The sequence below is a fragment of the Eulemur rufifrons genome, chromosome 14 (assembly GCF_041146395.1).
Source record: "Eulemur rufifrons isolate Redbay chromosome 14, OSU_ERuf_1, whole genome shotgun sequence".
In the NCBI taxonomy this organism is placed as follows: domain Eukaryota; kingdom Metazoa; phylum Chordata; class Mammalia; order Primates; family Lemuridae; genus Eulemur; species Eulemur rufifrons.
This window is the reverse complement of record NC_090996.1, coordinates 11540692-11565504: the sequence shown is the minus strand read 5'-3', so window position 1 is coordinate 11565504 and position 24813 is coordinate 11540692. Positions and strand designations below refer to the sequence as shown.

The 24813-nt window shown below is 44.2% G+C and overlaps 1 protein-coding gene across 2 annotated transcripts in view; it reads left to right on the top strand.

Moving 5' to 3' along the window:
- TRRAP (transformation/transcription domain associated protein) overlaps nucleotides 1–24813 on the top strand; it is a 115921-nt gene that overhangs the window by 65189 nt on the left and 25919 nt on the right. The window contains exons 46-60 of one of the 2 annotated variants that reach the window (XM_069486546.1): nucleotides 471–684; nucleotides 1226–1351; nucleotides 3603–3749; nucleotides 4618–4817; nucleotides 5405–5526; nucleotides 5832–6045; nucleotides 7897–8076; nucleotides 9418–9564; nucleotides 13781–13900; nucleotides 14120–14407; nucleotides 14530–14667; nucleotides 15344–15456; nucleotides 15893–16028; nucleotides 17396–17587; nucleotides 24057–24252. In XM_069486546.1, coding sequence (XP_069342647.1) covers nucleotides 471–684; nucleotides 1226–1351; nucleotides 3603–3749; nucleotides 4618–4817; nucleotides 5405–5526; nucleotides 5832–6045; nucleotides 7897–8076; nucleotides 9418–9564; nucleotides 13781–13900; nucleotides 14120–14407; nucleotides 14530–14667; nucleotides 15344–15456; nucleotides 15893–16028; nucleotides 17396–17587; nucleotides 24057–24252 — 2533 coding nt within the window. Of the gene's footprint in view, nucleotides 1–470; nucleotides 685–1225; nucleotides 1352–3602; nucleotides 3750–4617; nucleotides 4818–5404; nucleotides 5527–5831; nucleotides 6046–7896; nucleotides 8077–9417; nucleotides 9565–13780; nucleotides 13901–14119; nucleotides 14408–14529; nucleotides 14668–15343; nucleotides 15457–15892; nucleotides 16029–17395; nucleotides 17588–24056; nucleotides 24286–24813 lie in introns of both variants that reach the window. The other variant, XM_069486547.1, reaches the window with a different exon arrangement.

Genomic DNA, 24813 nt, shown 5'->3' with positions numbered 1-24813 from the left:
AAAGGTCAAATTACTTTCCCATCAAACGCAGTCGTAGTTGAAAGCTCAGGTAGCTGTAAGTGGACAGCCTCTGCCCCTTAAAAGGCTAGTGTTTCATGGAGCAATGTGCTGTGCTCACGGTGGCTTTCTGCCCTTGTTCCTGTGCCCCACAGTGAGTGAGAGAGATGTTACCTCACGACCCAGTGCGCACACACACTGCACGTACAGGGCACGTGTGTGTGTGTGTGTGTGTGTAAACCACAGAGATAAAAGTTGGACAAAGCAGCGCCCATTCCTACTATAAACCATGCCCTCTATTTTATGTTTTATTCAGTTTTCTTTTGTTTGTTTATTCGTTCTTTAGTGGTTTTGTTACTTAGTTTCCACATCCTTCATGGCATGTGGTTTAACTTGTGCTGGATTTGTGTCGCTGTGATTCGGTGTACTGGTGTAGCCATGTCGCTGTGAGTAGCCTGTGTTCCCCATTCCAGGAGCAGCCCAATCAGGTGAACTACGGAAACATCTGCACGGGATTGGAGGTGCTGAGCTTCCTGCTAACGGTTCTGCAGTCCCCGGCCATCCTCAGTAGCTTCAAGCCCCTGCAGCGTGGCATCGCGGCCTGCATGACGTGCGGAAACACCAAGGTGTTGCGGGCCGTCCACAGCCTTCTCTCTCGCCTGATGAGTATCTTCCCAACGGAGCCAAGTATGTGACCTTTTCTGTCGGTGCTTTTCTTTCGAAGCGGCCAGGTGGGCACTAGTCATTTGAGGATGCTCCTCCTCCAGTCACCATAGCGAGTGTTGTATTTTCCCCATTTTCTTTACATTCTGAAGCTTTCTTTTTGAGATTGACACAAACACTTAATGGCAACAGTCATCGTGTTGTTTTGTCTGCTTTGGAAATTCAGTTCTTCATTAGCTGAACATTACTGTTTCCTTAAGCTATTAAAGGAAAGTTAGGTTAAAATATCATGTCAAACGTTGAATAATCAGCAAGGTTAGATTTTGGCTGTAGTGAATGAATGAGTGTATTTCAAGCACATTCTGGTGAGGCTTGGTAAGGTAAAAGGTTGTCACATGGCTGTGTAGAGTGGGGACCAGCCCAGAGGTGAGTCCTACGCTGGAAGAGAAGTGCCTGTGCCACTCTCTACAGGTGCTACTTCAGCCAGAGCTCTGTCTTGGGTGTGAGGACTGGAAGGGCCCGAGAGCCCTAACCACAGGGCTCAGGTTCCCACCTTGATTTTCAGGTACTTCCAGTGTGGCCTCCAAGTACGAAGAGCTGGAGTGCCTCTACGCGGCCGTCGGGAAGGTCATCTATGAAGGGCTCACCAATTACGAGAAGGCCACCAATGCCAATCCCTCCCAGCTCTTTGGTGAGTGTGTGTCTGTCTTGACTTTTCCAGCAGTGGTTCAGTTTGTTCCTGGTCCCTGTTCACTGGGCGTGCTTCCTGTCTGGGAAAGGCTCGGGTTGTTGGAAGGAGCTTTGAGCTGATGCTTTGTTCGGGTGCCTGTGTCTTGGCCTGGTGTCCATAAGGCCACTGTTCCCTGTAGTCAGTGAGGTGAACAGCCCCATCTCACCCACCACCGGTGCTTCCTCTGTGTCCCCCTCCACACCCTCAGATGCAGGCATTGTTTGTGAGGGTAGTTACCCATGGGTGGATCCTGCCCACCAGTGTCACGCTGACCACACAGACGCTGCGGGAGCTGTGTGCACACGTGTGGAATTAGTGCCTTTCACGGTGTCCACCTGTAAATAAGCCACCATAAGATAAGAACTTGTCTCCGGCTAATTGTTGAGGCTCTGGCTGACCAAAGTAAAAGGAAAATTGCTTTCTCGAGTTATCAGGGCAGCTGGATGGGTAACTTTGGCCCCTGGGTACCTGGAAGCCAAATGTCTAGGGCTCCCTCTGCTTTTTGTCCAACTCATGTCTTTGATTAGAATTAGACTTTGGGTAAGCACCTTAAAATCTTTTTTGTCTTTTATTCCATAATCATTGTGTAAAGCTTTGAAAATGCAAATGAGGGAAAACTAAATAAAAGGCACCTGTCGGCCTCTCTGCCCAACAGTAAACAGTCGTAACATTTTGGTGTGTGTCATTTTTCTGTACACATGCATACAAATGTTTGTATCTGAATTTGCAAACTGAATAAGTTATTTTTGGATTAATTCCTTGCTCTCCAAACTGGCTACTTGCTCTCTGAAATTTAGGAGCCAGGTAAATTTGGTTATATGGTATCCCTTTGCTCTCTGTTCTGGAATCATGTAGGTTTGGAGAGTGAAGAGTGCTTCTGTGACTTTTTGTAAAGTGGGTCGTCCTGTAGATCCAGGCTTCCATCACAGGATGGCACTAATGTCTCCTTTCTTGTGCGTTCTCCAAAGGACTCTCATTGGGAAGAGCGGGCCTCACTGGCCCGTCTCCCTCCTTTGTTGGGGCTGGGGGAGCAGGGGCAGCTGCAGGGTGAAGTGGGCCTGGAGAGGTGGCCACACCGTTCTCTTTCCTGTGCTAGATCCAGGGCTTGGGCACCACCAGCTGCCCCATAGTGGAGAGCGCAGCACCCAGGGACAGCAGAGACATCCCTGTTTTCAGCATTGTCTTCATTGTCATGGGTTGCCTGTCTTCGAATGAGGCTGGCTCTCTAGAGAATCGGTCCTTTAACAGAGCAAGCCTAAAATTGTCCAAATCTGGGATGATGGCATTTGTAAATAGCAAATACCCTTTGATTGTTCTGTGACGTGATCCATGAATACAGATTTAAAATTTCATGTGTATAGGTCAGGATCAAGATGATTGTAAAAATGCCATTTATGAAAGAAGGATAGTTTTTTCCTGTACTTGGCATTCATGTTCTGGTGTTGGCTTTGCTGGTTTTTATTGGTCTTATGTGGTTTTTCAGAATGAAGTACAAATTGAATTCTAAAACATTTTTCATGTCCAGATAGGCTAGATTTTTTATAAAAAGATTTTCTTCCTTTTTTTTTTCCTTGTTTTTCCCAAACATATCATGGGACAAAAATCTTCATTTAGGGTGGTCTGCCATAACCTAAAAATAAAATCCAGAACTGAGGGTAAGAATGTTGTTCCTACTGAAACATAAAAATCAGTTCTCATGCATGATGACTTGACATAATTAAGAATAAGAAGTGAAAGACCGGGCACGGTGGCTCAGGGCTGTAATCCTAGCACTCTGGGAGGCCAAGGCAAGAAGATCACTTGAGGCTAGGAGTTCAAGACAAGCCTGAGCAAGAGCAAGACCTCGTCTCTACTAAACATACAAAATATTAATCAGGTGTGGTGTTACACGCCTGTAGTCCAGCTACTAGGGAGGCTGAGGCACGAGGATTGCTTGAGCCCAGGAGTTTCAGGTTGCTCTGAGCTAGGCTGACACCACTGCACTCTAGTCTAAGCAACAGAGCAAGACTCTGTCTTAAGACATAAATAAATAAAAAGAATTAGAAGTGAAAATATAATGTTTCAAAATGCAGTGGAAGCCAAGTGAAAACTTACAATGTTAACATCTGTAATTGATCTGTACTTTTATTGATCTGTGTTTTAAATAGCACATTTTTGTTACTTTTCTTGTTGTTACTTTTCTGTGAAACAACTGGCAACTTCTGCACTTTAGGGACCCTTATGATTCTCAAGTCCGCCTGTAGCAACAACCCAAGCTACATCGACAGACTGATTTCCGTGTTCATGCGCTCCCTGCAGAAGATGGTCCGAGAGCACCTGAATCCACAGGCAGCATCAGGAAGCACAGAAGCAGCCTCAGGTGACAAACCCGCCACCCCAGGTTTTTTCCTCAGACTTTGCTGAACAATTGGGTGGTGCAGGCTGTGTGATTGAACTCTGAAGTGACTGTGAATTAACGTGCAGTCTTGCTGATGTGTGATTCGTTATCATTTGCTCTTAACAAAGGGATTTAAAATCGAGACTCATTTTAAAAATGAACTGTTTTTAAGCCGGGTGTGGTGGTTCCAGTCCATACCCAGCTACTAGGGAAGCTGAGGCAGGAGGATCACTTGAAGCCAGGAGTTCAAGGCTTCAGTGCACCTGTGAACAGCCACTGCACTCCAGCCTGGGTGACGGTGAAACCCGTCTCTTAAAAAAAAAAAAAAATGAAGTGCTTTTAAAATTGGTGAATGTTAACAGTGAAGAAATTTTAAAGTAGTTTGATTTTTATATGAATCATTCTCCACTACGTGAGTGTTATCTAGCGTTCGCTATAAAACAGGGATTGCTTAATCAGAGTTGTTATTTCTGAAGAACTAAGTCACAACTTCCAGACACGAGCCGTGGACTCCAGGAATCTGGATGTTCTGTGGGGGCGGGGGTGGTGGTTGGCTGGGGCTGTGGTTGGCACAGCTGTTGGACGCACCTCAGAATGCAAGGGCCATGAGTGTGACGTCAGGGCTCGGTGTTCCCGTCAGTGTCGTCATCTCCTGCCCTCATGGGAAGGGCTCTTGTAGGACCACCCTTGCAAGATGCAGTGGTAAGAGGCTTCAAATCACAGAGCTCTAATTGCTGGAGAAAATATTTGGGGGAAATGGGCAGAGCTTGGCATGCCAGTGGCAGAGTGGCTACCTGTTTAAATGTGTCTGTAGAGCTTGGTGGGCGTGTTCTCTCCTTCACGGGGACAGGCACAAGTGAGCTGGTGATGCTCAGCCTGGAGCTGGTGAAAACGCGGCTGGCGGTGATGAGCATGGAGATGAGGAAGAACTTCATTCAGGCCATTCTCACGTCACTCATTGAGAAGTCACCTGATGCCAAAATCCTCCGGGCTGTGGTCAAAATTGTGGAAGAATGGGTGAAGAATAACTCCCCGATGGCAGCCAATCAGGTGAGCTGCGACGAGGGTGCCATGCTCGGCCAAGAGACTCCTGAACGTAAAGGAAAAGTCAGGCATGACCTTGCTTTGCTTTCTGAAACTTGAAGCAAAACATTTTTCCCCCTGTATTTGCGTTCACAGTATCTTTCCTTAAGATGGATTTTTTTCAGTGCGCTTAACAGCTTTTAGGTAGAAATTTGAGATTAATGTGTTGCTCATCTTAGTGTGGCCTTACTTCTGTTCAAATGTTGAGTGAACCTTGTTACTACCCTCTTGTGGTGGTGAAGGCAAGCCTAGGGATAATAATAATAAGGGAATATCATTTATCTCAGTGAGGTGCTTGCAAACTTCTGATTTGTTTTGTAATTTAGTTGCTTTCTCTCCAAAGCGAGTTGTAGTCCCTGCGAAATTATATTGGCATGTTTTCATTTTAAGCCTCCAAAGATAACCAAAGCTATCTTTGATATTTCTGTTTAGAAATGATCTTGTCTTATTGTACTTGACAAAATTGTAGGAGCTTAAAAAAGAAATATCTTTAAGCATATCTTTTCTCAAATAGGAGTAATTGACCTTTCTTTTCAAAAACAAATTCCATACAGACACCAACACTCCGTGAGAAGTCCATTTTGCTTGTGAAAATGATGACCTACATAGAGAAACGTTTTCCAGAAGACCTTGAATTAAATGCCCAGTTTTTAGACCTTGTTAATTATGTCTACAGGTAATTTCTGCAATTTTTCAAATATTGCATATATTCGTCCATAATGTGTTCTCTGACCAACCAACACTTGACTTCATCTTTTACTTTAACCTGAATTGAAAGTATTTGTTTAAATACTAAGTCATGTAACATATTTTGGTGTCATTGATAAACCTTTCGCTAAAATGCTGCATGAGCCTGCCATGATTTGTAGCTTTCATCATGGCATTTCAGAAAGTTGGTACCGTCTGTTTTCTGCTTGTTCGCTTATGGAGTCCTCTGTCCTGGCTGGCTCTGACAGCTTGGTGTTACGCCTTTGATTACAGAGACGAGACGCTGTCTGGCAGTGAGCTGACTGCGAAACTTGAGCCCGCCTTTCTCTCCGGGCTGCGCTGTGCCCAGCCACTCATCAGGGCAAAGTTTTTTGAGGTTTTTGACAACTCCATGAAACGTCGGGTCTATGAGCGCCTGCTTTATGTGACCTGTTCCCAGAACTGGGAAGCCATGGGGAACCACTTTTGGATCAAGCAGTGCATTGAGGTAGGGTGGACTCGGCTCACCATCTGTGGCCAGGGGGTGGCCCTGGCTTTTCTGAGTGGGGAACTAAAGCCAGGAGGCGTTCAGGCACACTAAGGTAAATTCGAAATCTCTAACATAAACCTTTTAATCTCTAGGAGGAAATAAAGATTTAAACCCAAGTGTTCATCCAAAGCCTTTTTTGGCTGATTTTAAGTCCCTTATCAGAAAATTGAATAATTTTTAGTTTATAGGCCAAGATTCAGTTTTCTTCAAATAGAAAGATTTTAAAATTCTGTCTGCATGCCCTAGAAAATGCAGCCGTGTACAATGAGTGTCAGCTGTCATCACTCTCAAAATAGGGAGGTAGAGCAGCCAGGCCAGAGTGCCCGACGGTGCTGTGGGTTTGGATCCTTGGCATGAGGAGTCGGGTGTCAGCGATGCAGGCATGTTTAAAATGGTCAGGGTCTTAAGGATGAGGTGCAGACCTAGAGTAGGACTGGCATTTCAGTGGAGGGTGAATCAGATGTTCTGTGACGTTGCTAGCAGGATTGCAGTGAGACTTCTAGTTTGCTGGTTATTCAAGCCAGCTGTCCTTCCTTCATCAACTTAGGGCTCCAGGCAACTTAGGTTTTCTATAGCAGGTTACCAGTGCTAAGCAAGTAATTCCTGTCTGCTTACCTGGAACGAATGAAACCAGGTTACCATGTTACTTTGTCTGATATGACACCTGAGACAGAAGGCCGTTAAATTCTCTTTGACGAACAGAAGGGAAGGTGGCGCCGGGCCTCAGTGAGAGCTTGCTTGTGTGTTTCTGGTGTGTGCTGTATGCAGCATGTATTTGGAATGTTGCTGATGGCCACACGGGGGGCAGAGTCCCTGCTTTACCATCACTCGTTCAAGAGACCTGCCGATTGCTGAGTACATGCCAGGCGCTGGGTCAGTCAGGTACTAAAAATGCAAAGACAGATGACACACTGGCTGTGGCAGGTACTCAGGAATCGATTGGAGAAAGGGCACAAGCAGAGTCCTCCATTTCTTCCTTTGTCCTCTGAGCTTCTGGTCCATCACTGGGACTTACCAGCTCAAGGCTACAGTGTGGCCACCGTCATCTCTCACAGGGACAATGGGAGTGGTTTCCTTAGTGTTCGCTCCCCTCCTGTCTATCATAGTTTTCTCTGTTGTTGCAAAATTGTTCTTAAAGAATAAAGCAGATCACGTCACTTCTTACCATTGGACTTGGCATGAAATCCAGCCTCCAGATTGTGGTCCTGCGGCCCCCAGGTGACTGGACCCTTGCCCTGTCTGCAGCCCCAGTCTGTCCCTCTGTCCCTCACTCATCAGTCTCAGCCATGCTGGCCTTTCCTGCTCTTTTTTTATCATTATCGTAAATTGACAGTTTATAATTTGATGTATTTATAGGCTACAAAGTGATAATGATTTGTGAACATAATGTGGAATAGTTAAATCAAGTTAATCAATATATCCATGACCTCATATACTCAACATTTTTTATGGCAAGAACTTTTGAAATTTACTCCTAGTGATTTTGAAAAGTACACTGCTGTTATTAACAGCATTCACCAAACGCTGTGAGTGAAACAGAGGGCATCTGTCTGGGAGGTGCCTTTGAGGGGTCAGAGGAGAGGGAGCCCATCTGGAAGGGGACAGGGGACATGGGGGGAAAGATGCTGAGTTTGTACTTGGACCTGCTGAGTCAGAGATACCTGAGTGAGGGACACCTGGGCGAGAAGTTGAGACTCCATCTGACCCTGGGGAGAAGTATGGACCCGAGCCGAGGGCTGGGGGCCATCCCCAGGTGCCCGAATGCCACGTGTGCCTCAGGTTCGCCTTCTTTCCCACACACCTCCCTAGCTTCTCTTGGCCGTGTGTGAGAAGAGCACCCCCATTGGTACCAGCTGCCAGGGAGCCATGCTCCCGTCCATCACCAACGTCATCAACCTGGCCGACAGCCACGACCGAGCCGCCTTTGCCATGGTCACCCACGTCAAGCAGGAGCCTCGCGAGCGGGAGAACAGTGAGTCCAAAGAAGAGGTGAGCTCTGGGCTCCGTAGGCAGATTTCCTGTGCCTGCTGAAGAATTTTTTATGTCAGCCTTAGACGTTTTTAGGGCAAGAGCAATGTATCAAAACCTATCTCTACCTGAAAGTGCTGAAGGTGGTGCCTAAGTTCAGTTAGATTTTTTTTTTAAGTTAAAATTGAGAAGCATCTCTGTGTTGCCAGTTTTGAGACAGGTACTTTATCATGAGCTGGTACTGCTCAGTGCAGAATATTCTACCACTTTGTGATTTTTCTCTCCAAGTAAGAAATAGCCCGTGTTGCGTTATATAAAGCACTGCCTTGGGGAGTGATGCCGCCGCAAAGGAACCGTGGCTCTAGCTGGTTCCCCCAGCAGCCGGCTAAGAACCTTCCATATCTCTGCCTAGTCCTGGAGGGACAGTGGGGAGCAAGTCTGTCAGGCAAGGCGGGTGCCTTAGTCTTTGGCTTTCGTCCTCCGTGAGGGCGTGGCTGGCACTGTTCTAGGCAGAGATTTTTTTAGGCTGTGTTTGCTTTAGGTTGTTGGATTTTGGAAGCTCAGCCCGCTGGAGTGTTGGGTTTTAGAAGACAGTCACCTGGTATTGTAGCGGGGGCACTGCACCACCTTTGCTCTAAAAGGGGTAGTTTGTTCCCTCTTCCATGTGTAGAATACCTACTCATTTTATTAACAAATAAGAATTTAAAGTTTTTTTGACTGTTGCTAAATGCTAGATCATTTGGTGATTTGATCTTCTTTCTGTAATCTTCCTGTGTGAAATGAATTGCCAACTTTGAAGTGATTCTTATGCATTTTCAAGGGTGCACACCAAATTGTTGATAGCTTGACTTAGAGGAAGAGTTTGATGATTATTGACTGTGACTTCTCAGAAGCTTCAGGCAGAGATAAGGTTCATTCCTCTTTGGGAATGAGTTGTATTAAACGTTCTACTGACAACATGCTATGCCACGACCCTCTTGGTATTCTTAATTTGCATGGGCAAGGCAGCTAAGCAACTATATTGCATTTTGAAGGATGATAGGCTATAATTCCTAATAATCTTTAGTATTTTTACTGCTTAAAGTTTTTACCTTTACTTTTTAAAATCCAAATACGGAAGCAAAATGCTAAAATTTTCATAGTCATTGTAAAAGAGAGAGAGAGGGGTCTGGTATAGTTAATCTGGTTTTTGTTTGTTTATTTTAGAATTCAAGATTATTTAAATACTTTACAAACTTCCAGGAAACAAACAAAAATTTTACTTGGCCGAAATTGTAACAAGACATCTGTAGGTGTTGTGCTTCTTTGATTTTCTTTCACTCTTTGACCGTTTGGTTTTGCTTGTTTGTCTTTGTTTTTTAGGATGTAGAAATAGATATTGAACTGGCTCCTGGAGATCAGACCAGCACGCCCAAAACCAAAGAACTTTCTGAAAAGGACATTGGAAATCAGCTTCATATGTTAACCAACAGACATGACAAATTTCTGGACACTCTGCGTGAAGTGAAGGTCTGTATGGGGGGAAGAGTAGTTGTATTTCCCCCCTGAATACTTGGAACCCTGAAGTTAGAACTGTTCCACAGCAGTATAAATTTTTCTTTCACCAGTTACACTTAATTTTCTTTCCCATCTCAGTTGAAACCATTATAGTTCTGTGAGACTCTAAAGTAGATTTGAGAAAGCCATTACAGTTTCTTATGGGAGAGAATAGTAAAAAGAGGCTAATTGCTTTACTAGAGTCCTCTGAAAGAAATGGTCGTTTAATAAAAATATGTGATGAGACATAATGCTGGATTTTTTTTCAAGTGCAATAGGAGACCATGAGAATGAGTTAATGTGCCAAATCAAGTCCACTTTCTGGGGCTTGGGACCTCCAAATGCATTTGTTTTCTGAGATCTAGCCAGATAGAAGCTCTGTGGTTTCCCCAAACCCTCAGCTTAGTTATGGGTATGATTGTTTTTGTGTAATGACTGAGAAAATCAGTTGAAGATTCATATACCAAGTGACTTTTGAAGAGTATTACAAAGAAACTGATTATTCTGTTCATATCAGGAGCATTGTGAAACAGACCTACTTACCACAAATAATTTTTATGTTAAAATCTCTTGGAGACCTATCCTGAATTTGTGCACTGAATCAGTCTTTATGTGTATCTGTTAGATGGGGCAGGAAGCAGAGCATCCAAGACTAGGCTCTTCATAGACCCTGTCCCTACTGCTGTCACTGCCAGAAAGAAGGGCTGCAGGGCCACATCCCCAAACCCAGAGGCCTCTTTTGGCTGATGGTCACCATAAGTCACCATGCAGTTGTTGACTCATCAGTTGCCTTGGCATCAGTTTTTTTTTTTTATCAGCTCATTGGTGGAGGTTCTGTCAGCAGAGTTAAGTTTTAACAGTACATCGTAGAAAGTGTTGGTATTTGGCTTACCCATTAACATTTTTTCCTTGGCTGAATTGGTCACAGCAGTACACTTCTGTGTCCCCTTGTGGGGACTGTGGCTGGGGTGGACCAAATATGGCTAAACACGGAGAATCTAGCCCATGTGGGTCCCCTTGGTCCTCTCTTGATCTGAGGCATCATGGCCTGAGTTGCTGGCCCTGTCTGTGTCAGCCTTTGTAAGAGGATTGCTTGGATTCCCTGACAATCTCAAGTCACAGTCCCCCAGGTGCATGCCATGGAGGAGACCCTCAAACTTATCCTCAACACGGGTGTGCAGACGCCTTTGCCATTGGAGCCAGGTGTGCCCCCACGTGACATGGTCACTAGATGGCTCAGAGACAGACCTATGCCTGCCCCTTACAAGTATGTGGCCCTTGGGGGGTGCTTTTATCTGGCCCATTTTTCCCCATGTACCTCCTTTACATTTTGTCTCATTTAGTCACTTCAGCATGTATTGAGTGAGTGCCTACTGTGTACACCAGGCAGTGTTCTGGACACTGGAAATAGAGCAGTGAACAGACAGAAGTAGCCAGTTCTCATGGGCTTAAACTCTGGTGAGGGCCAAAGGCCAGTAATAAACAGCAAAAGGCAGATTTGTCAGGAAGTGAGATGGGTGCTGTGGGAAAAACAAAGCAGCTGGGGGGTTGGGGATTGGGGATTGGGGATTGGGGAGGGTGGTGTCTATGCTGTTTTATCTCCTGTGTGTTTATGGCGGCCGCTAAAGATTTGCCGTAGAGCAAGATGGGATTGTAAGTCATTACGTTCATAGTCTCTGCCCTGACCTTTTCTTTCCTGATGCTTCTCCACCTTGTGAAGCGGTCAGGTGCCATTGGCTCTTCCTGGACTGTTTGTTTCAAAATCCACAAGGAGTCGGCCCTCAGACCAGGTGCACACACTCTTTTCCTCTGGTGGACCGTCCTCACTCTCTGTGGGAAGCCTGTGGAGGCCAGCGACCCCTCCCTGCGTGGCCACCACAGCACCCACACACCACCACCTCTGTGGGACAGTGTTTAAATTAGAACAAGCTATGAAGCTATGAGCCTGTGGAGTGGGAGCTGATCTTAATCCCAAACACTGAAATCCTGAAAGATTACAAACTCCTAAAGTCTAAAATCCTGAAAAATGTAATTCTGGAAAAAATAATTAAAAAAAAATCTTTTTAAAAGATACTTACTTACATTTTTGAAAGGGGATTTATTTAAGAAACATGCAAAAACACGACAGAACACTCCATAGGCCACTTTACATGATAAAATAGGCAATAACAACATAAATATTTTTGCAAACATTAGATATGCTAATGACAGTTGCACGAGTATAACGATTATGAGGAGACAAACCATATTCATAAATAGGTCAAAAAGCGAAACATATAAATGCCATCACTATGGTTGATAATTGTGTGCCCAGGTTTACAACGGTGGCCATCTGAAATATATGACGAGTAACATAAATATTTTGACGAGATAGATCAAAAACAACAGTGGGTCACCCCTACATATGCAGTTGCCCACAGAGTTGAGATCTTGGTAAACTTTATCTTTCACAAATGCAGGTGTACAAAAGGGACGTGTCTTAATTTATTAAGTTTTTTAATGTTTTTATAGTGAGAACCAGGGAAGCCAACAGTGTGACTCTCAGTCCAAAGCTGAAAGCTTCAGCATGTGGGTTGGGGGCAAGGGCCAGCGAGCCTGGGGTTCGGATGTGCAGGGCAGCAGAAAAAAAGCCTGACCCAGCTCTCAGAGAGACTGGTTCACCGTCTGTGATCTCTCCGGGCCCTGGCTGATAGGGTGGTGCCCACATTGAGGGCAGATCTCTCTAGTCTCTAGAGATGCATGCTGGTGTCTTCTGGAAATGCCCTCACAGACCCACCCGAAATAATGCTTTACCAGGTTTCTAGGTATTCTTTAATCCAGTCAAGTGGACATCTAAAATTAAGTTCACAAGTCTACCCCTTGTCAACTTGGCACCATACCCTTTAGCCATGCAGACAGTAACAAGGTGAAGTTCCATCTAACCTGATGCAACTGTCCTGTGGTTGTGATTTGGGGGATTTTATTTATTTATTTTTTTCTGCCCCTCCCCACCAAGATTTTTGGGACTTTAGACTTCAGGGGTTTTGATCTTTTGGGGATTTCAACATTCGGGATTCGGGTATCACCCACTCAGGGCTTGAGTTGAACAGTTTTGCAGCAAGTGTGTGACCTCACTGGCCCGTCGGTTCTCCCCCAGCTCCTGGCCGCTGCTGAATGGACCTGGAGCCAAGAGGGCCCCTGGCAGGTGCTGTCCAGAGTGAAGCAGCTTCATCCTGGGCAGCCTGGCATCAGATGCCTGGGGGTGTTCTTTACTTAAGTGTTTTCACTTGTTTTCCTTGAAATATTTATCTCCTTGGTTTCTGCATTTTTAATAGAAACACGGACATGAGAGTGATTTCCGTTGTTGGGTTTGCTGGGGGAGAAATGAAAGCATAATCACGACACACGTGTCCCTGGCACTCTGTCTCTGTGCGGGGGCGGCTGGGACCGTGGTGGGCTGTCAGCACATGCCCAAGCTGCCTGAAGCCACATAAAGTGGGCCCCATGGGTGGATCAGCTTCAAGCAAGCTAGAAACCTGCTATTTAGAGAAAATGTTGGCAGTTAATTCAGATTTTCAGAAACAATGCTGTGAATAGAATAAACGTGTCTGTGGATTTGCTGTGCCCTGTGGACACTCAGTTTCACCTCCAGCTCCAGCTGTTCTTTTCCAGTTTGTTCTGTTCCCTTCCAGTCTGTTCCTGTCCATTCCAGTCATTTCTCCAATCTTTTGTCCACTGCCAGTTGTAGAGACTGAACTTCCACAGCTCTTGATCTGTTCTTCAGAATAGCACCTGTTGGCAAATAGTTTATCTCACATATGTGTGCTTTTTCTATTTTTGCTTTCCTATTTTGAATGGCTACTGCCTTGGTGACACCTGTGTACCTTTTAGTTACACTTCTGATGTTGTCAGTGTTCTTTTACATCTTGGATGTGATAGAATCGATAGTGTTAGGAAATGCTCTTGAAAGCCAAGAGCAGACTTAGGTGAGCCATTGAGACCCTGGGCACATCTGTGCTTCGCTGCTAAGTGTGCTTTCCGGCACTCAAAATCTACGGGCTTTTGCTCCAGCGTGGTGTTTGTTCTGATCTTTGGAAGTTTAGAAATAGAGGAGCATCTGAGAAAGCATGGGACAGGTCGTGTGTGTCGTGTGAGCAGGAGTGAGTGAGGCTTCGCCAGCCCGCGGCCATCTAAGCTCTTCTGTCTGCAGACTGGAGCACTGCTCAGCGCCTTTGTTCAGCTGTGCCACATCTCCACGACTCTGGCAGAGAAGACGTGGGTCCAGCTTTTTCCCAGATTGTGGAAAATCCTCTCTGACAGACAGCAGCATGTGAGTGTATTTTTTAAATCTTGTTTTGGAAAAACGTAGTTTTAGCTTTTAAGTTTTCATAAAAGAACACAGTTTCGATTAAGTTCCAGAAGATAAGGAAATTGTTGCCTCTTATCCAAGAGTGAATTATCAAAAGTATTCCCAGCTGCTGTGTGCAGGCGAGTACAGACTTGGCGGTTTTTGAACACAGACCTGAATTAGCGCACCCTTTGGTTTCAGGCTCTCGCGGGTGAGATAAGTCCGTTCCTGTGCAGTGGCAGTCACCAGGTGCAGCGGGATTGTCAGCCCAGCGCGCTGAACTGCTTCGTGGAAGCCATGTCCCAGTGTGTCCCTCCGATCCCCATCAGACCCTGTGTTCTCAAGTACCTGGGGAAGACACACAACCTCTGGTTCCGGTCCACGCTGATGCTGGAGCACCAGGCTTTCGAGAAAGGCCTGAGTCTTCAGATTAAGCCGAAGCAGACAACAGAGTTCTATGAGCAGGAGAGCATAACTCCACCTCAACAGGTGACTTCACGCTGTGAATAAATACATCTCCTGAATGATTTTAAACTATAGTACAGTCAAGTTGCTTTATTGAAAAAAAGTTTTTGTCATGAGCACTCAGAAACCACAATTTGTGTTTTCAGGAAATACTGGATTCTCTTGCTGAGCTTTATTCCCTGTTGCAAGAGGAAGATATGTGGGCTGGTTTGTGGCAGAAGCGTTGCAAATACTCAGAGACAGCCACTGCCCTTGCGTACGAGCAGCATGGATTCTTCGAGCAGGTAGCCACTGTCGAGTGAAACGATTGAGTTGTGTGGTTAATGAGAGCTTATTTGTAGTGGTTCTTTAATATCCTCAAGTTGGAGTTCACATTTAAATAAGCTTTGAAACGTTTACATCCTGCATATAAACGCCCTTTAATTGAAGTCTCAATTTAAGAGAAACCTACATACATGACATGAGCATTTTTAAAGCACAGTCCTAAGTCATTTAGCATTAGATGCTAATGTGGATGCTTTGTATCTGCCATCATGGGTCCTGTTGGAAGTGGTAGGTGTACGTTTTAGTTCTCATGTTTGTCTTTTCAGTGTGGCATGGGCCACTCATACAGGGTGTGATTCTCAGCACTGTATACAACACAGAGCCACAGAAGCTCCAGAAACAGAGGCACAGCCTTATGGCTCCTGCTCTGATCACTCAAGGACAGAGAAAGTAATCCTGGGTCTAGACAACCTCCTCTCCTCCTGTCTTATGCAGGGAGTCACGCTGCCTCCTGCCTCCTCCCACTCTCTTCTGTTCTCTATGAATAGAGAGTTGTGGGTGTTTCGTGGTCTGAGAACACAGATTGAGGCACTCCCGGGCCTGTGATCCAATTTCCTCCAAACAATCAAGCAGTGGCAATGAAAAAGTTGTGTTTCTTGTTAAACAGTGGTTTGAAAGCATTATTAACGTTTTTAGGCACAAGAATCCTATGAAAAGGCAATGGATAAAGCCAAGAAAGAGCACGAGAGGAGTAATGCGTCCCCTGCTATTTTCCCTGAATATCAGCTCTGGGAAGACCACTGGATTCGGTAAGCTGAACCTAGTGTTGGATGTATTCAAGATTCAGTTAAGGGAACCAATGAAAAATCTCTGAAATTTTCTCATAGTGAGTGTTTTTAAAAGGGAGCTTTGCTACTTTATGGCTGCATGAAGAAAAGAACAAACAAAAATCTCAGAACCATGTTTAAAGTCTTGAGTAACTGGAGAAACGATACATCATTCCTGCCCCTCCGCTGGCTCTGGTGCTGTGGGCTTTGTGGAATAGCAGCAGTTCTTGGTGTCCAGGGGGACAGATAGTTCACCCTGCAGTGGGCACACCGTGGTGTCCCACAGGAGTCTGCCCTCGCTGTGTTACTTTTCCTCTATAGAATGGAAATATGCTGCTTAAAGTCCCGTCCCTTGCCTTTCTGAATCCGTTGGTGTGCTGGTGGCTGAACTTTTGTCCTCCGATCCCTGATCTTCCAGGTGCTCTAAGGAGTTGAACCAGTGGGAAGCCTTGACAGAGTATGGCCAGTCCAAAGGCCACATAAACCCCTACCTCGTCCTGGAGTGTGCGTGGCGGGTATCCAACTGGACCGCCATGAAGGAGGCGTTGGTGCAGGTGAGGCGTCCCCCTGCCTTCCTGGGACATTCCCTGCAGCTGCCTGGGTTCCTTTGACTGAAGCCATGAATGTTGCTTTTGATTTCCCTTCACTTAGAACACGCTGGGCAGTTTGGCAGTTGAAAGATAGCTCTTAGGAAGGAAGAGTTCTTTTTGGATATCTCTAACACCTTTCCTGAATTTGAATTAAATTATAAATTAGGTATTAGTTCATTCGGTTATAGTAATGAGTATCAGGTGTGGAGACCTTGGATTCTGGGAACACAAAGTCATAATGTCTGTAGAAGTTTAGAAGAACAGTCAATGTTATTGTCGGTTGTGTTGGCAGAAGCACTTGCAGAGCTGACAGGCGCAGCAAGGGTGACCCGTGCAGCCCAGGGCCTGGCACCTTAGCTGTTGTCAGCCAGAGGTTGTTTGAATGAGACGGTGTCGTATTCAAAGTATGTTATGTGGGATGGAAGTGATGATAGCACAGTGTGAGTGAAGTTGAGACATTAACTTGGTCGAGCTGCGTGTTTTGTTTTGTTTTTTAATTAACTTCACCCCGAGGAATTTGGTGCACTGTGGAGAGCAGGCGCGGAAGTACGGTTCCCTTTTCCCCGTGGGAAGCTCTTGTCAGGGCGTCAGGAGATGCCGTGTTGGAGGGTGCGGCGCCGCCTGCTGTCCGAAACCCCCCAGCACAGCGTTGTTGTCATTGTTTAGCTTCGGCTGCGGCTGTTGTTGGTGTTCTTTATTTTTCCCGCATCTGTGCCTTTCCGCCATTTCCCTCTACCCCAAGAATACTCGCTAGTGTCTGTTTCCTTCCTGTCGATGGTGAGTTCTCACTGTTTTTGTTTGTTCAGAGAATTAAGAGGAGTTCAAGACAGTTCCCTCAGATTCTTATAAATCTGAATCATTGCCTGAGTAAGTTAGATTAATTTCCCAGGATAACAGAATGCATTGGGAACAGCTCAAAAATTGTACCGATATTTATTACATTAGAGATTAATATGTGTTTAACAATAAATAGTTTAAAAATATGAAATATGCCAGCTGACTTTGTAACAGGGTGGTGATTGTTCATCTCATCTGTCATAATAGTGTTGATCAGTTTTGTTTTGTTTTTTTAACTACTGAAGAGCCTGTGGTGCGCCTGCGTAGCTAGGGAGATTGGTGCTCACTGTAATTCAGAAAAGGACAGTATCCAGAAGAGGCCGTCTAAATACATGGTTTCTCTAAAGAAAATAAATTTCTGTTTATAACCTAATTTCTGTTTATTGCTTTGCATACTTGGCTACAAAAAAAAAAGTGGTCTTTTTCCTTTTGGACCCTTTATACTGAGGGGAAGAATGCCCATCACTTCCTATGCAATATCCTTTTCCTACCAGGTAGAAGTAAGTTGTCCAAAAGAGATGGCTTGGAAGGTCAACATGTACCGAGGATACCTGGCCATCTGCCACCCAGAGGAGCAGCAGCTCAACTTCATCGAACGCCTGGTGGAGATGGCCAGCAGCTTGGCCATCCGAGAGTGGCGGCGGCTGCCCCACGTGGTGTCCCACGTGCACACGCCTCTTCTGCAGGTGGGTACGGCCTCCTCTCACGCGCATGGTCCTGTGGCCAGTTGCAGCGGAGCACTGGGGTCCAGGCGTAGGTGCAGAGACTGAGCTACATGGCAGAGAGGAAGCTCGCTCCCCAGTCTTGTCCTGGCCTGTGTCCTTTCCTCAGGGGTAGCAAGGGCAGGGCCAGAATGTCCAGAAAAAAATGTTGGTTCTCATTGCTGGAGTTCCTGGGGGATTTATGGTCCTAGCTACTGAAGACATCCTCACAAGTGATTTTGATGATTTTGATTTTTGCTTTAGGAATATTTTTGGTGCCCACTGTACCGTCATCAGTGCAATACCACTGTTCAGTCCAAAACTGTCCAACCTCTGAGATTCTTAAGACTGCTGATTAGGCCAGGCACAGTGGCTCACGCTTGTAACTTACTGATTAGGCCAGAGGCAGTGACTCACGCTTATAATACCAGCATTTTGGGAGGCTGAGGCAGGAGGATCACTTGAGCCCAGGAGTTTGAAGTTACAGTGAACTATGATGATGCCACTGCACTCCAGTCTGGGTGACAGAGCGAGACCCTGGCTTAAAAAAGACTGCTGGTTAAATAGCTGCTTCCTCAACTTCTTCCTTTGTGTATCATCTGCACTATTTCTAACAGTTTGTTCCAGCCACCATTCAATTGCTCAAATCCAAAGGCTTCTTCTCCCCATATCCCCCGCACACGCTGCTGCTCTCTCCACAAAACATGCTTCTCTCTCCTCCGAGCCCCTGTGCACACACACCAAAGGCTATGCCAGCTTTTGCACACCTCGTGCCTGGCACAGAGTAGCTACTAGTGTTACTGAACAAGCGAAACTGTGGGCTGATGTTACAGCAGTAATTCAGATTGTTTGTACTTTTGTTTCTGTTGAAAGAGTAGTTTGGAGACTAAACCAGTATATTGATTTCTATCATAGTGTAGTTGCTTATTAATGTACTTGGGTTTCCTGTGTTCTTCATAGTGGACCAGAAGTTCATTGAAATAATTAATAATTAATAATCATTTTATTTTGATGCTTTTGCTTTGTGTTTTCATTACACAAAGATGTACATTAAAGATGTGCACTAAAATAATATTTATTTTGCAAATATATAGCATCTCTAATCTAGATTGTTAAAATATTCTAGTTTTTTATTGAATGGACTTTTTCCTCTAAAAGTGCATAAGATGAGTTGCCTATTGTAGCTATTAGGAAAAAGTTATTGTTGCATGAAAACAGGGAAAAAGATTTTGTGTATGAACTATTAGGTCTGTCAATGCAAGAAAGTATTAGTTTGAATAACAACTGTGAATAAAAAACTAAGTAGAAATTGTGCTATTATGAAGCAGAGTATAAAATGCAGCATTTCAAACATAATCCTGATTTAGGGTATTTTGGAGGTAAAATTAAAGGCAGTTTTATTGCTCTTTCACTGCTTTACTCATAGTTGATGCTTGCTAAATTAATCTACAAATATTTATCAATGGACAAACGCGACTGCATTTAAAGAGATGATTTCTACTTCCCAATAGCACTATTGACCAACATTACTGAGAAATCTTTTATTTTAATTTCAAAATATTATGGGGGTACAAATGTTTTGGTTATATAAATTGCTTTTGTACCATTTGAGTCAAAGTTATAAGCATGCCCATCCCCCAGAAAGTGTGTGTGGTACCTGATAGGTGTGAATTTACCCATCCCCTTCATTCAGTCATACTTCATTTTGATTGTTTTGGTAACTATTCCTTTTTTAAATTGACAAATAATAATTGTGTATATTGTATATTTATGGGGGGGTACAATGTGATATTCCGATGCGTTTACATTGTAGAATGATTGAATCAAACAAATTAATAGATCCATTGCCTCACATATTTGTATATTCACCATTCTGTGCAATAGATCACTAAAGCTTAGTCCTTGAGTCTAACTGAAATTTTCTACCCTTTGATCAATATCTTCTCTTAACTCATCCACCCGTCTCCCCCAGCCTCTGGTAACCACCATTCTACTCTCTGCTTCTGTGACTTTGGCTTTTTTAGATTCCACATATAAGAGAGATCATATGATATTTATCTTTCTGTGCCTGGCTTAGTTCACTTAGTATAATATCTTCCAGGTTCATCTATGTTGTTAGAAGTCACAGGATTTCCTTCTTTTTCAAGGCCGAATAGTATTCCATTATTGACTACACTACGTTTTCTTTATCCATTCATCTGATGATAGAACCTGGGTTGCTTCCATATCCATATTGTGAATAACGCTGTGATGAGCATGGCAGTGCAGATAACACTTTGGCATACTGATTTCAATCCTTTTGGATATATATCCAGAATTGGGATCACTGGATCCTATGGTAATTCTATCTTTAGTTTTCTGAGGAACCTCCATACTGTTCTCCATAATGGCTATACTAAGTTATAATAGCACCAACAGTAAACAGTGCACAAGGGTTCTCTTTCTCCACATCCTCACCAACACTTACTATCATTTATCTTTTTGGTAATAGCAAGTATGAGGAAATATCTCATTGTGGTTTTAATTTGCATTTCCCCGATGATTAGTGATGGTGAACAGTTTATCATATATCTTTTGGCTATCTGTATGTCTTCTTTCAAGAAATGTGTGCTTAGGTCCTTTGGTAAGTACTGTCCTGTTTAGGGTTAGATTTATATAGAACTTGACAGCTGGATGCAGTGGCTCACACCTGTAATCCTAGCACTCTGGAAGGCTGAGGCTGGAGGATCACTTGTAGTCAGGAGTTTGAGACCAGCCTGAGTAAGACCCTGTCTCTACCAAAAAGAGAAAAAACTTAGCCAGTATTGTGGTGCACACCTGTAGTCCCAGCTACTCGGGAGGCTGAGGCAGGAGGATGGCTTGAGCCCAGGAGTTTGAGGTTGCTGTGAGCTAGGCTGACACCACGGCACTCTAGCTGGGGCGACAGAGCAAGACTCTGTTTCAAAAAAATAAAAATCCATCATATAGAACTTGAGACAGCGAAGGTGGAAAGAATGAGTGAGAGAAGTACTTATTTTTAAAAAATGAAAGTAAGTACTTTTTGTCCAAACTTATAAATATTAAAACAATGATTAATTTTTTTTTAAATCCTCACGGTATTGTTTTAAAATACATATTTTGAACTGTATGACTTTGTCCCCCTTTCCCCTCTCCACCTCCCCCAAAATCCCTGAAGACAAAAGGCTTGGTACTTCTACACAGTAACATTCCCATCTTAGTGATTCATGGACCCCCAGAGTTTTGATAGAGATTTCAGGTGATCAGTCGATCCCACTGGCGTTCTGAGAACACCAGCACTGCACTTGGTCAGCCACTGATCCAGGGAAAGACACAGAGTCTGAATCCTGCTGCACAGAGAGCAGCTTTCAGACAACTTCCGGAACAGCAGAGGAAGGACAAGTTCTCTCCCTTCTTGAGAGCAGCAAGAACACTGGGAAAAATTGTCAGAATCAACGTTTCCAAACTTTGGAAATTAAACGAAGACTTAATCCAATTTGCTGAAGAAAAATGTGTATTTCAGAAAGAACAGCAAGTTTTGTACCATTTTAATTGTCCCTCTCACCAACTCTGTAGTAGCTATGAAAATCAGCAGCCTAGGAGCCACCTGCTTCGGAGAATAAAACAGATTTAGGGACCAAAAAATGTCCCAGTCACACAGAATTGGAGCTATTTAGCTGGCCTTGCAGCTCCCTAGAAAAGCCCTATTCATTGTTTTTGTCTCTCGTAGACCTGACACAGAGCTCACTAGTGAGAAGAGCAATATCCAAGGGCTTTTGTCAAACAACTGGCAGCAATTGCTTAACATCACAGCTGCCTTGATGCAGCAGCGCCAGCTGGGGCACAAAAGAGACTGGCCAAGGAAAGGGAAGATTTGGGAATGAGACATCCATATAGAAGGTTCTGAAAAGTTCTAACATTCCTGAGAATCTTGAAGGTCATGCTTATTCTGTGAACATGCCCAGGAATAGACCTAAGGAGAAGATCTTCAAATAATATATACTAAGTGTTCGCCTCTGGCTCACCTTCCGGTGCACATGCAGGAAGTGATGGAAATGCTGCTAACGCAGAGTTGAAAACCTCCGGCTGAGTGTTGAGGGAGGGCATGCCCTGACCGGCACGCAGAGCCCCTCAGCAAAGCCTGCAAGACTGACTTCTTCAGGCATTTCAGAAAATTTCTATTTAATCATTAGCTGACCACTAAGCTAACTGGGCAAAGACTTCAGTGGTTGCATTCTACAAATAATACAGACCTCATAGAACTAGTTCAGGAATGTTACTGAACAAATAGCAACAATAGAAAAAAAAAAAACGACAAACCTCGGCGGCGGGGGGGGGTCCCTCAGAGACCTGTCAGAGACCATCAAGCAAACCAACATATGCATCGTGGGAGTCCCAGGAGGGGTGGAGTGAAAGAAAGGGGGAGAAAGAATGTTTGAAGACATAATGGCCAACAATTGCTCAAACTGATGAAATTAAGAAAACAATTCTGTTTGCAATAGGGTCAAAACAAATAAGATACTTAAGAATAAATTTAACTTTTGTACTTCAAAAGACATCAAGAAAGTAAAAAGATACTAAGAAAGTAAAAAACAGAATGGGAGAACACATTTCTAAATTATGTCTAATAAGGGACTTTATCCAGAATATAATAATATAAAGAACTCCTATAAATCAATAAGACAGCCCAATTTAAAAATGGGCAAAAAGATTTGAGTAGATATTCTTCAAAGAATATATACTAATGGCCAATAAAGCACATGAAAAGATGGTCAGCATTAGGAAAATGCAGATTAAAACCACAATGAGATACCACTTCACACCCACTGGGATGGCTAGAATAAAAAGGACAGATGATAATGTGTTGGTGAGGATTTGGAGAAATTGCAACTTTTGTACATTGTTGGTGGAATTGTAAAGTATCGCGGCCTCTTTGCAAACTGTCTGACAACTCCTCAAAATGTTAGAGTTATGATAACATATGTCCCTGCAATCCCACTCGTAGGTATTTGTCTAGGGGAAGTGAAAACATGGTCACACAAAAACTTGTCCAGGCATGTTCATGGCGGCAGCATCCGTAATAGCCAAAATGTGGTAACAACCCAAATGTCCATCAACTGGCGAATGGATGAATAAAATGTTGTGCGTCTGTGTGGTGGATTATTATTCAGCCATAAGAGGAATGAAGTGCTGATTCCCGTTACAGCATGGGTGAACTTTGAAACATTATGTTAAGCGAAGAAGGCAGACATAAAAGGCCACATGTTGTATGATTCCATTTTTATGAAATGTCCGGAATAGGCAGAACAGATCAGTGGTTATCAGGGGCCCAGGGGATGGGGATGGACAGTGTGGCTGTTAATGGACTCAGGGCTGCTTTGGGGAGTGATGTGAATGTTCTATAATTAGCTAGTGGTGATGGTTGTACAATTCTGGGAATATATTAAAAACTGCCAAATGGTACACTTCCAAGGTGAATTTAATGGTATCTTAGTTATGTCTAAGTAAAACTGTTACAAAACACATAACCCATTGTTGTTTTCAGTAAGCTTTTGGTAGGTGGTAGGGGGCAGGATTACGATAAAGTTTTCAGAAATGTGAGTAATAATGAACTAAACTTGAAATGTAGATGGAAAGCATGAATTCTTCTAAGCAATTTAAAGAATTAAGATCAAACAGCAAGGCGCAAAGCACTGTACTAAGTGCTATGTTTGGGAAATTAAAAAACATTTTAAAACAATAGATTCTGCCCCTAAGGAGCATTCAACTTGAGGGAGAGGACATATTCTTAAAAAGCCAAATTTAAAATAGGTGGGAGCCGTGCTGTGGGCCAGAAGGTGAATCTAGGCAGGATTTGGGGAAGGGAGGCATTCCCGAGGCCATGGAAAACTGGGGGTGGGGTTGGATAGGCTTAGCATTGCAGCCGGGGCCTTCCAGGTCAGGAGATGGCAACATATCTGGAGTTTAAGGATAGTAAACTGGACAGACTTATAAGGGATATGAGTCAAAATGTATTTATGAGCCCAAAGAGATCAGAACCATTTTAAGCACGTTGCTGGAAGGCAGGGGGGCTGGGTAGTTCTGAGCTTAGGCACTGGTAGATGAAGAGCCAGACCTAGTTGGTGGCCAAGGGAATGGGAAAAAAGAAGAATAGTTTTGGGGACTGTCCATTAGCAAGGTTTTGTGTCTATACTATTGTTCTCCCAACCTGCTATCTTACAGCAGCCACGAGCTGAGGTTTAAAATGGGGGAGGGATCAGCAGGAGAGCAGTGTTTGGGGTAAAGAATAGATAAAATGTGGAATCTCCGGTATCTGTATAAATTAGAGTGCTTCCTTTGGTCATTGCTTCGTAACATCTTTACAGTAATCAGATTCCTGCCTGACTCTGGTGTGTCTTTCTCATTTGTCCTTTGGTATGATGCTGACTGTGGAATCTTCATATGCGGGTCCCATTAGGCAGCCCAGCAAATCATTGAACTTCAGGAAGCTGCACAAATAAATGCGGGTTTACAGCCGACCAACCTGGGGAGGAACAACAGCCTCCACGACATGAAGACGGTGGTGAAGACCTGGAGGAACAGGCTGCCCATTGTGTCTGACGACTTGTCCCACTGGAGCAGCATCTTCATGTGGCGGCAGCATCATTACCAGGGTAAACCGACCTGGTCCGGCATGCATTCATCATGTAATTTTCCAGACGCCCCGCTGTTCTGGTTTCATGTCTTTGTTTCATTTTGTTTTTTCTTTTCCCAGATTTTCTGTTTTGGGGTGGGCATGACAGGTTGGGGGAAATGGCGAAGGGAAAGATGAAGGTGGTGGACGATGGGAAGTTGTTTTTGCTAACTGTTACATTTTGCTAGTTAGAACAGAATTGCTGCTAGACACTGCCTGTTGCATCAAGGCACAGCTCCTGCCCCAGGAGGAGCCATGCTCAGGTGGCTCTGTGTAGCCTTTTCTGTTTCCTGGTCCCCTGCTTACCCCCTAAACCTTACCAGGCATCCATGTGTTTAGGACAGCCTTCGTGATTTCATGATTTAGTCAGCTAAGATGGGAACGCTCAACACAAGAGTTAGTGCCTTTATGACTTACTTGTGACATAAAATACAAGAGTGACGAGTTTATCACAGAGCTACCCATTTACATAAGCCATGTGTGTGTGTTTTTCATTTTTTAATTTAAGCCTTGTTATGGAGCACTTTGAAAAATGTTTGAC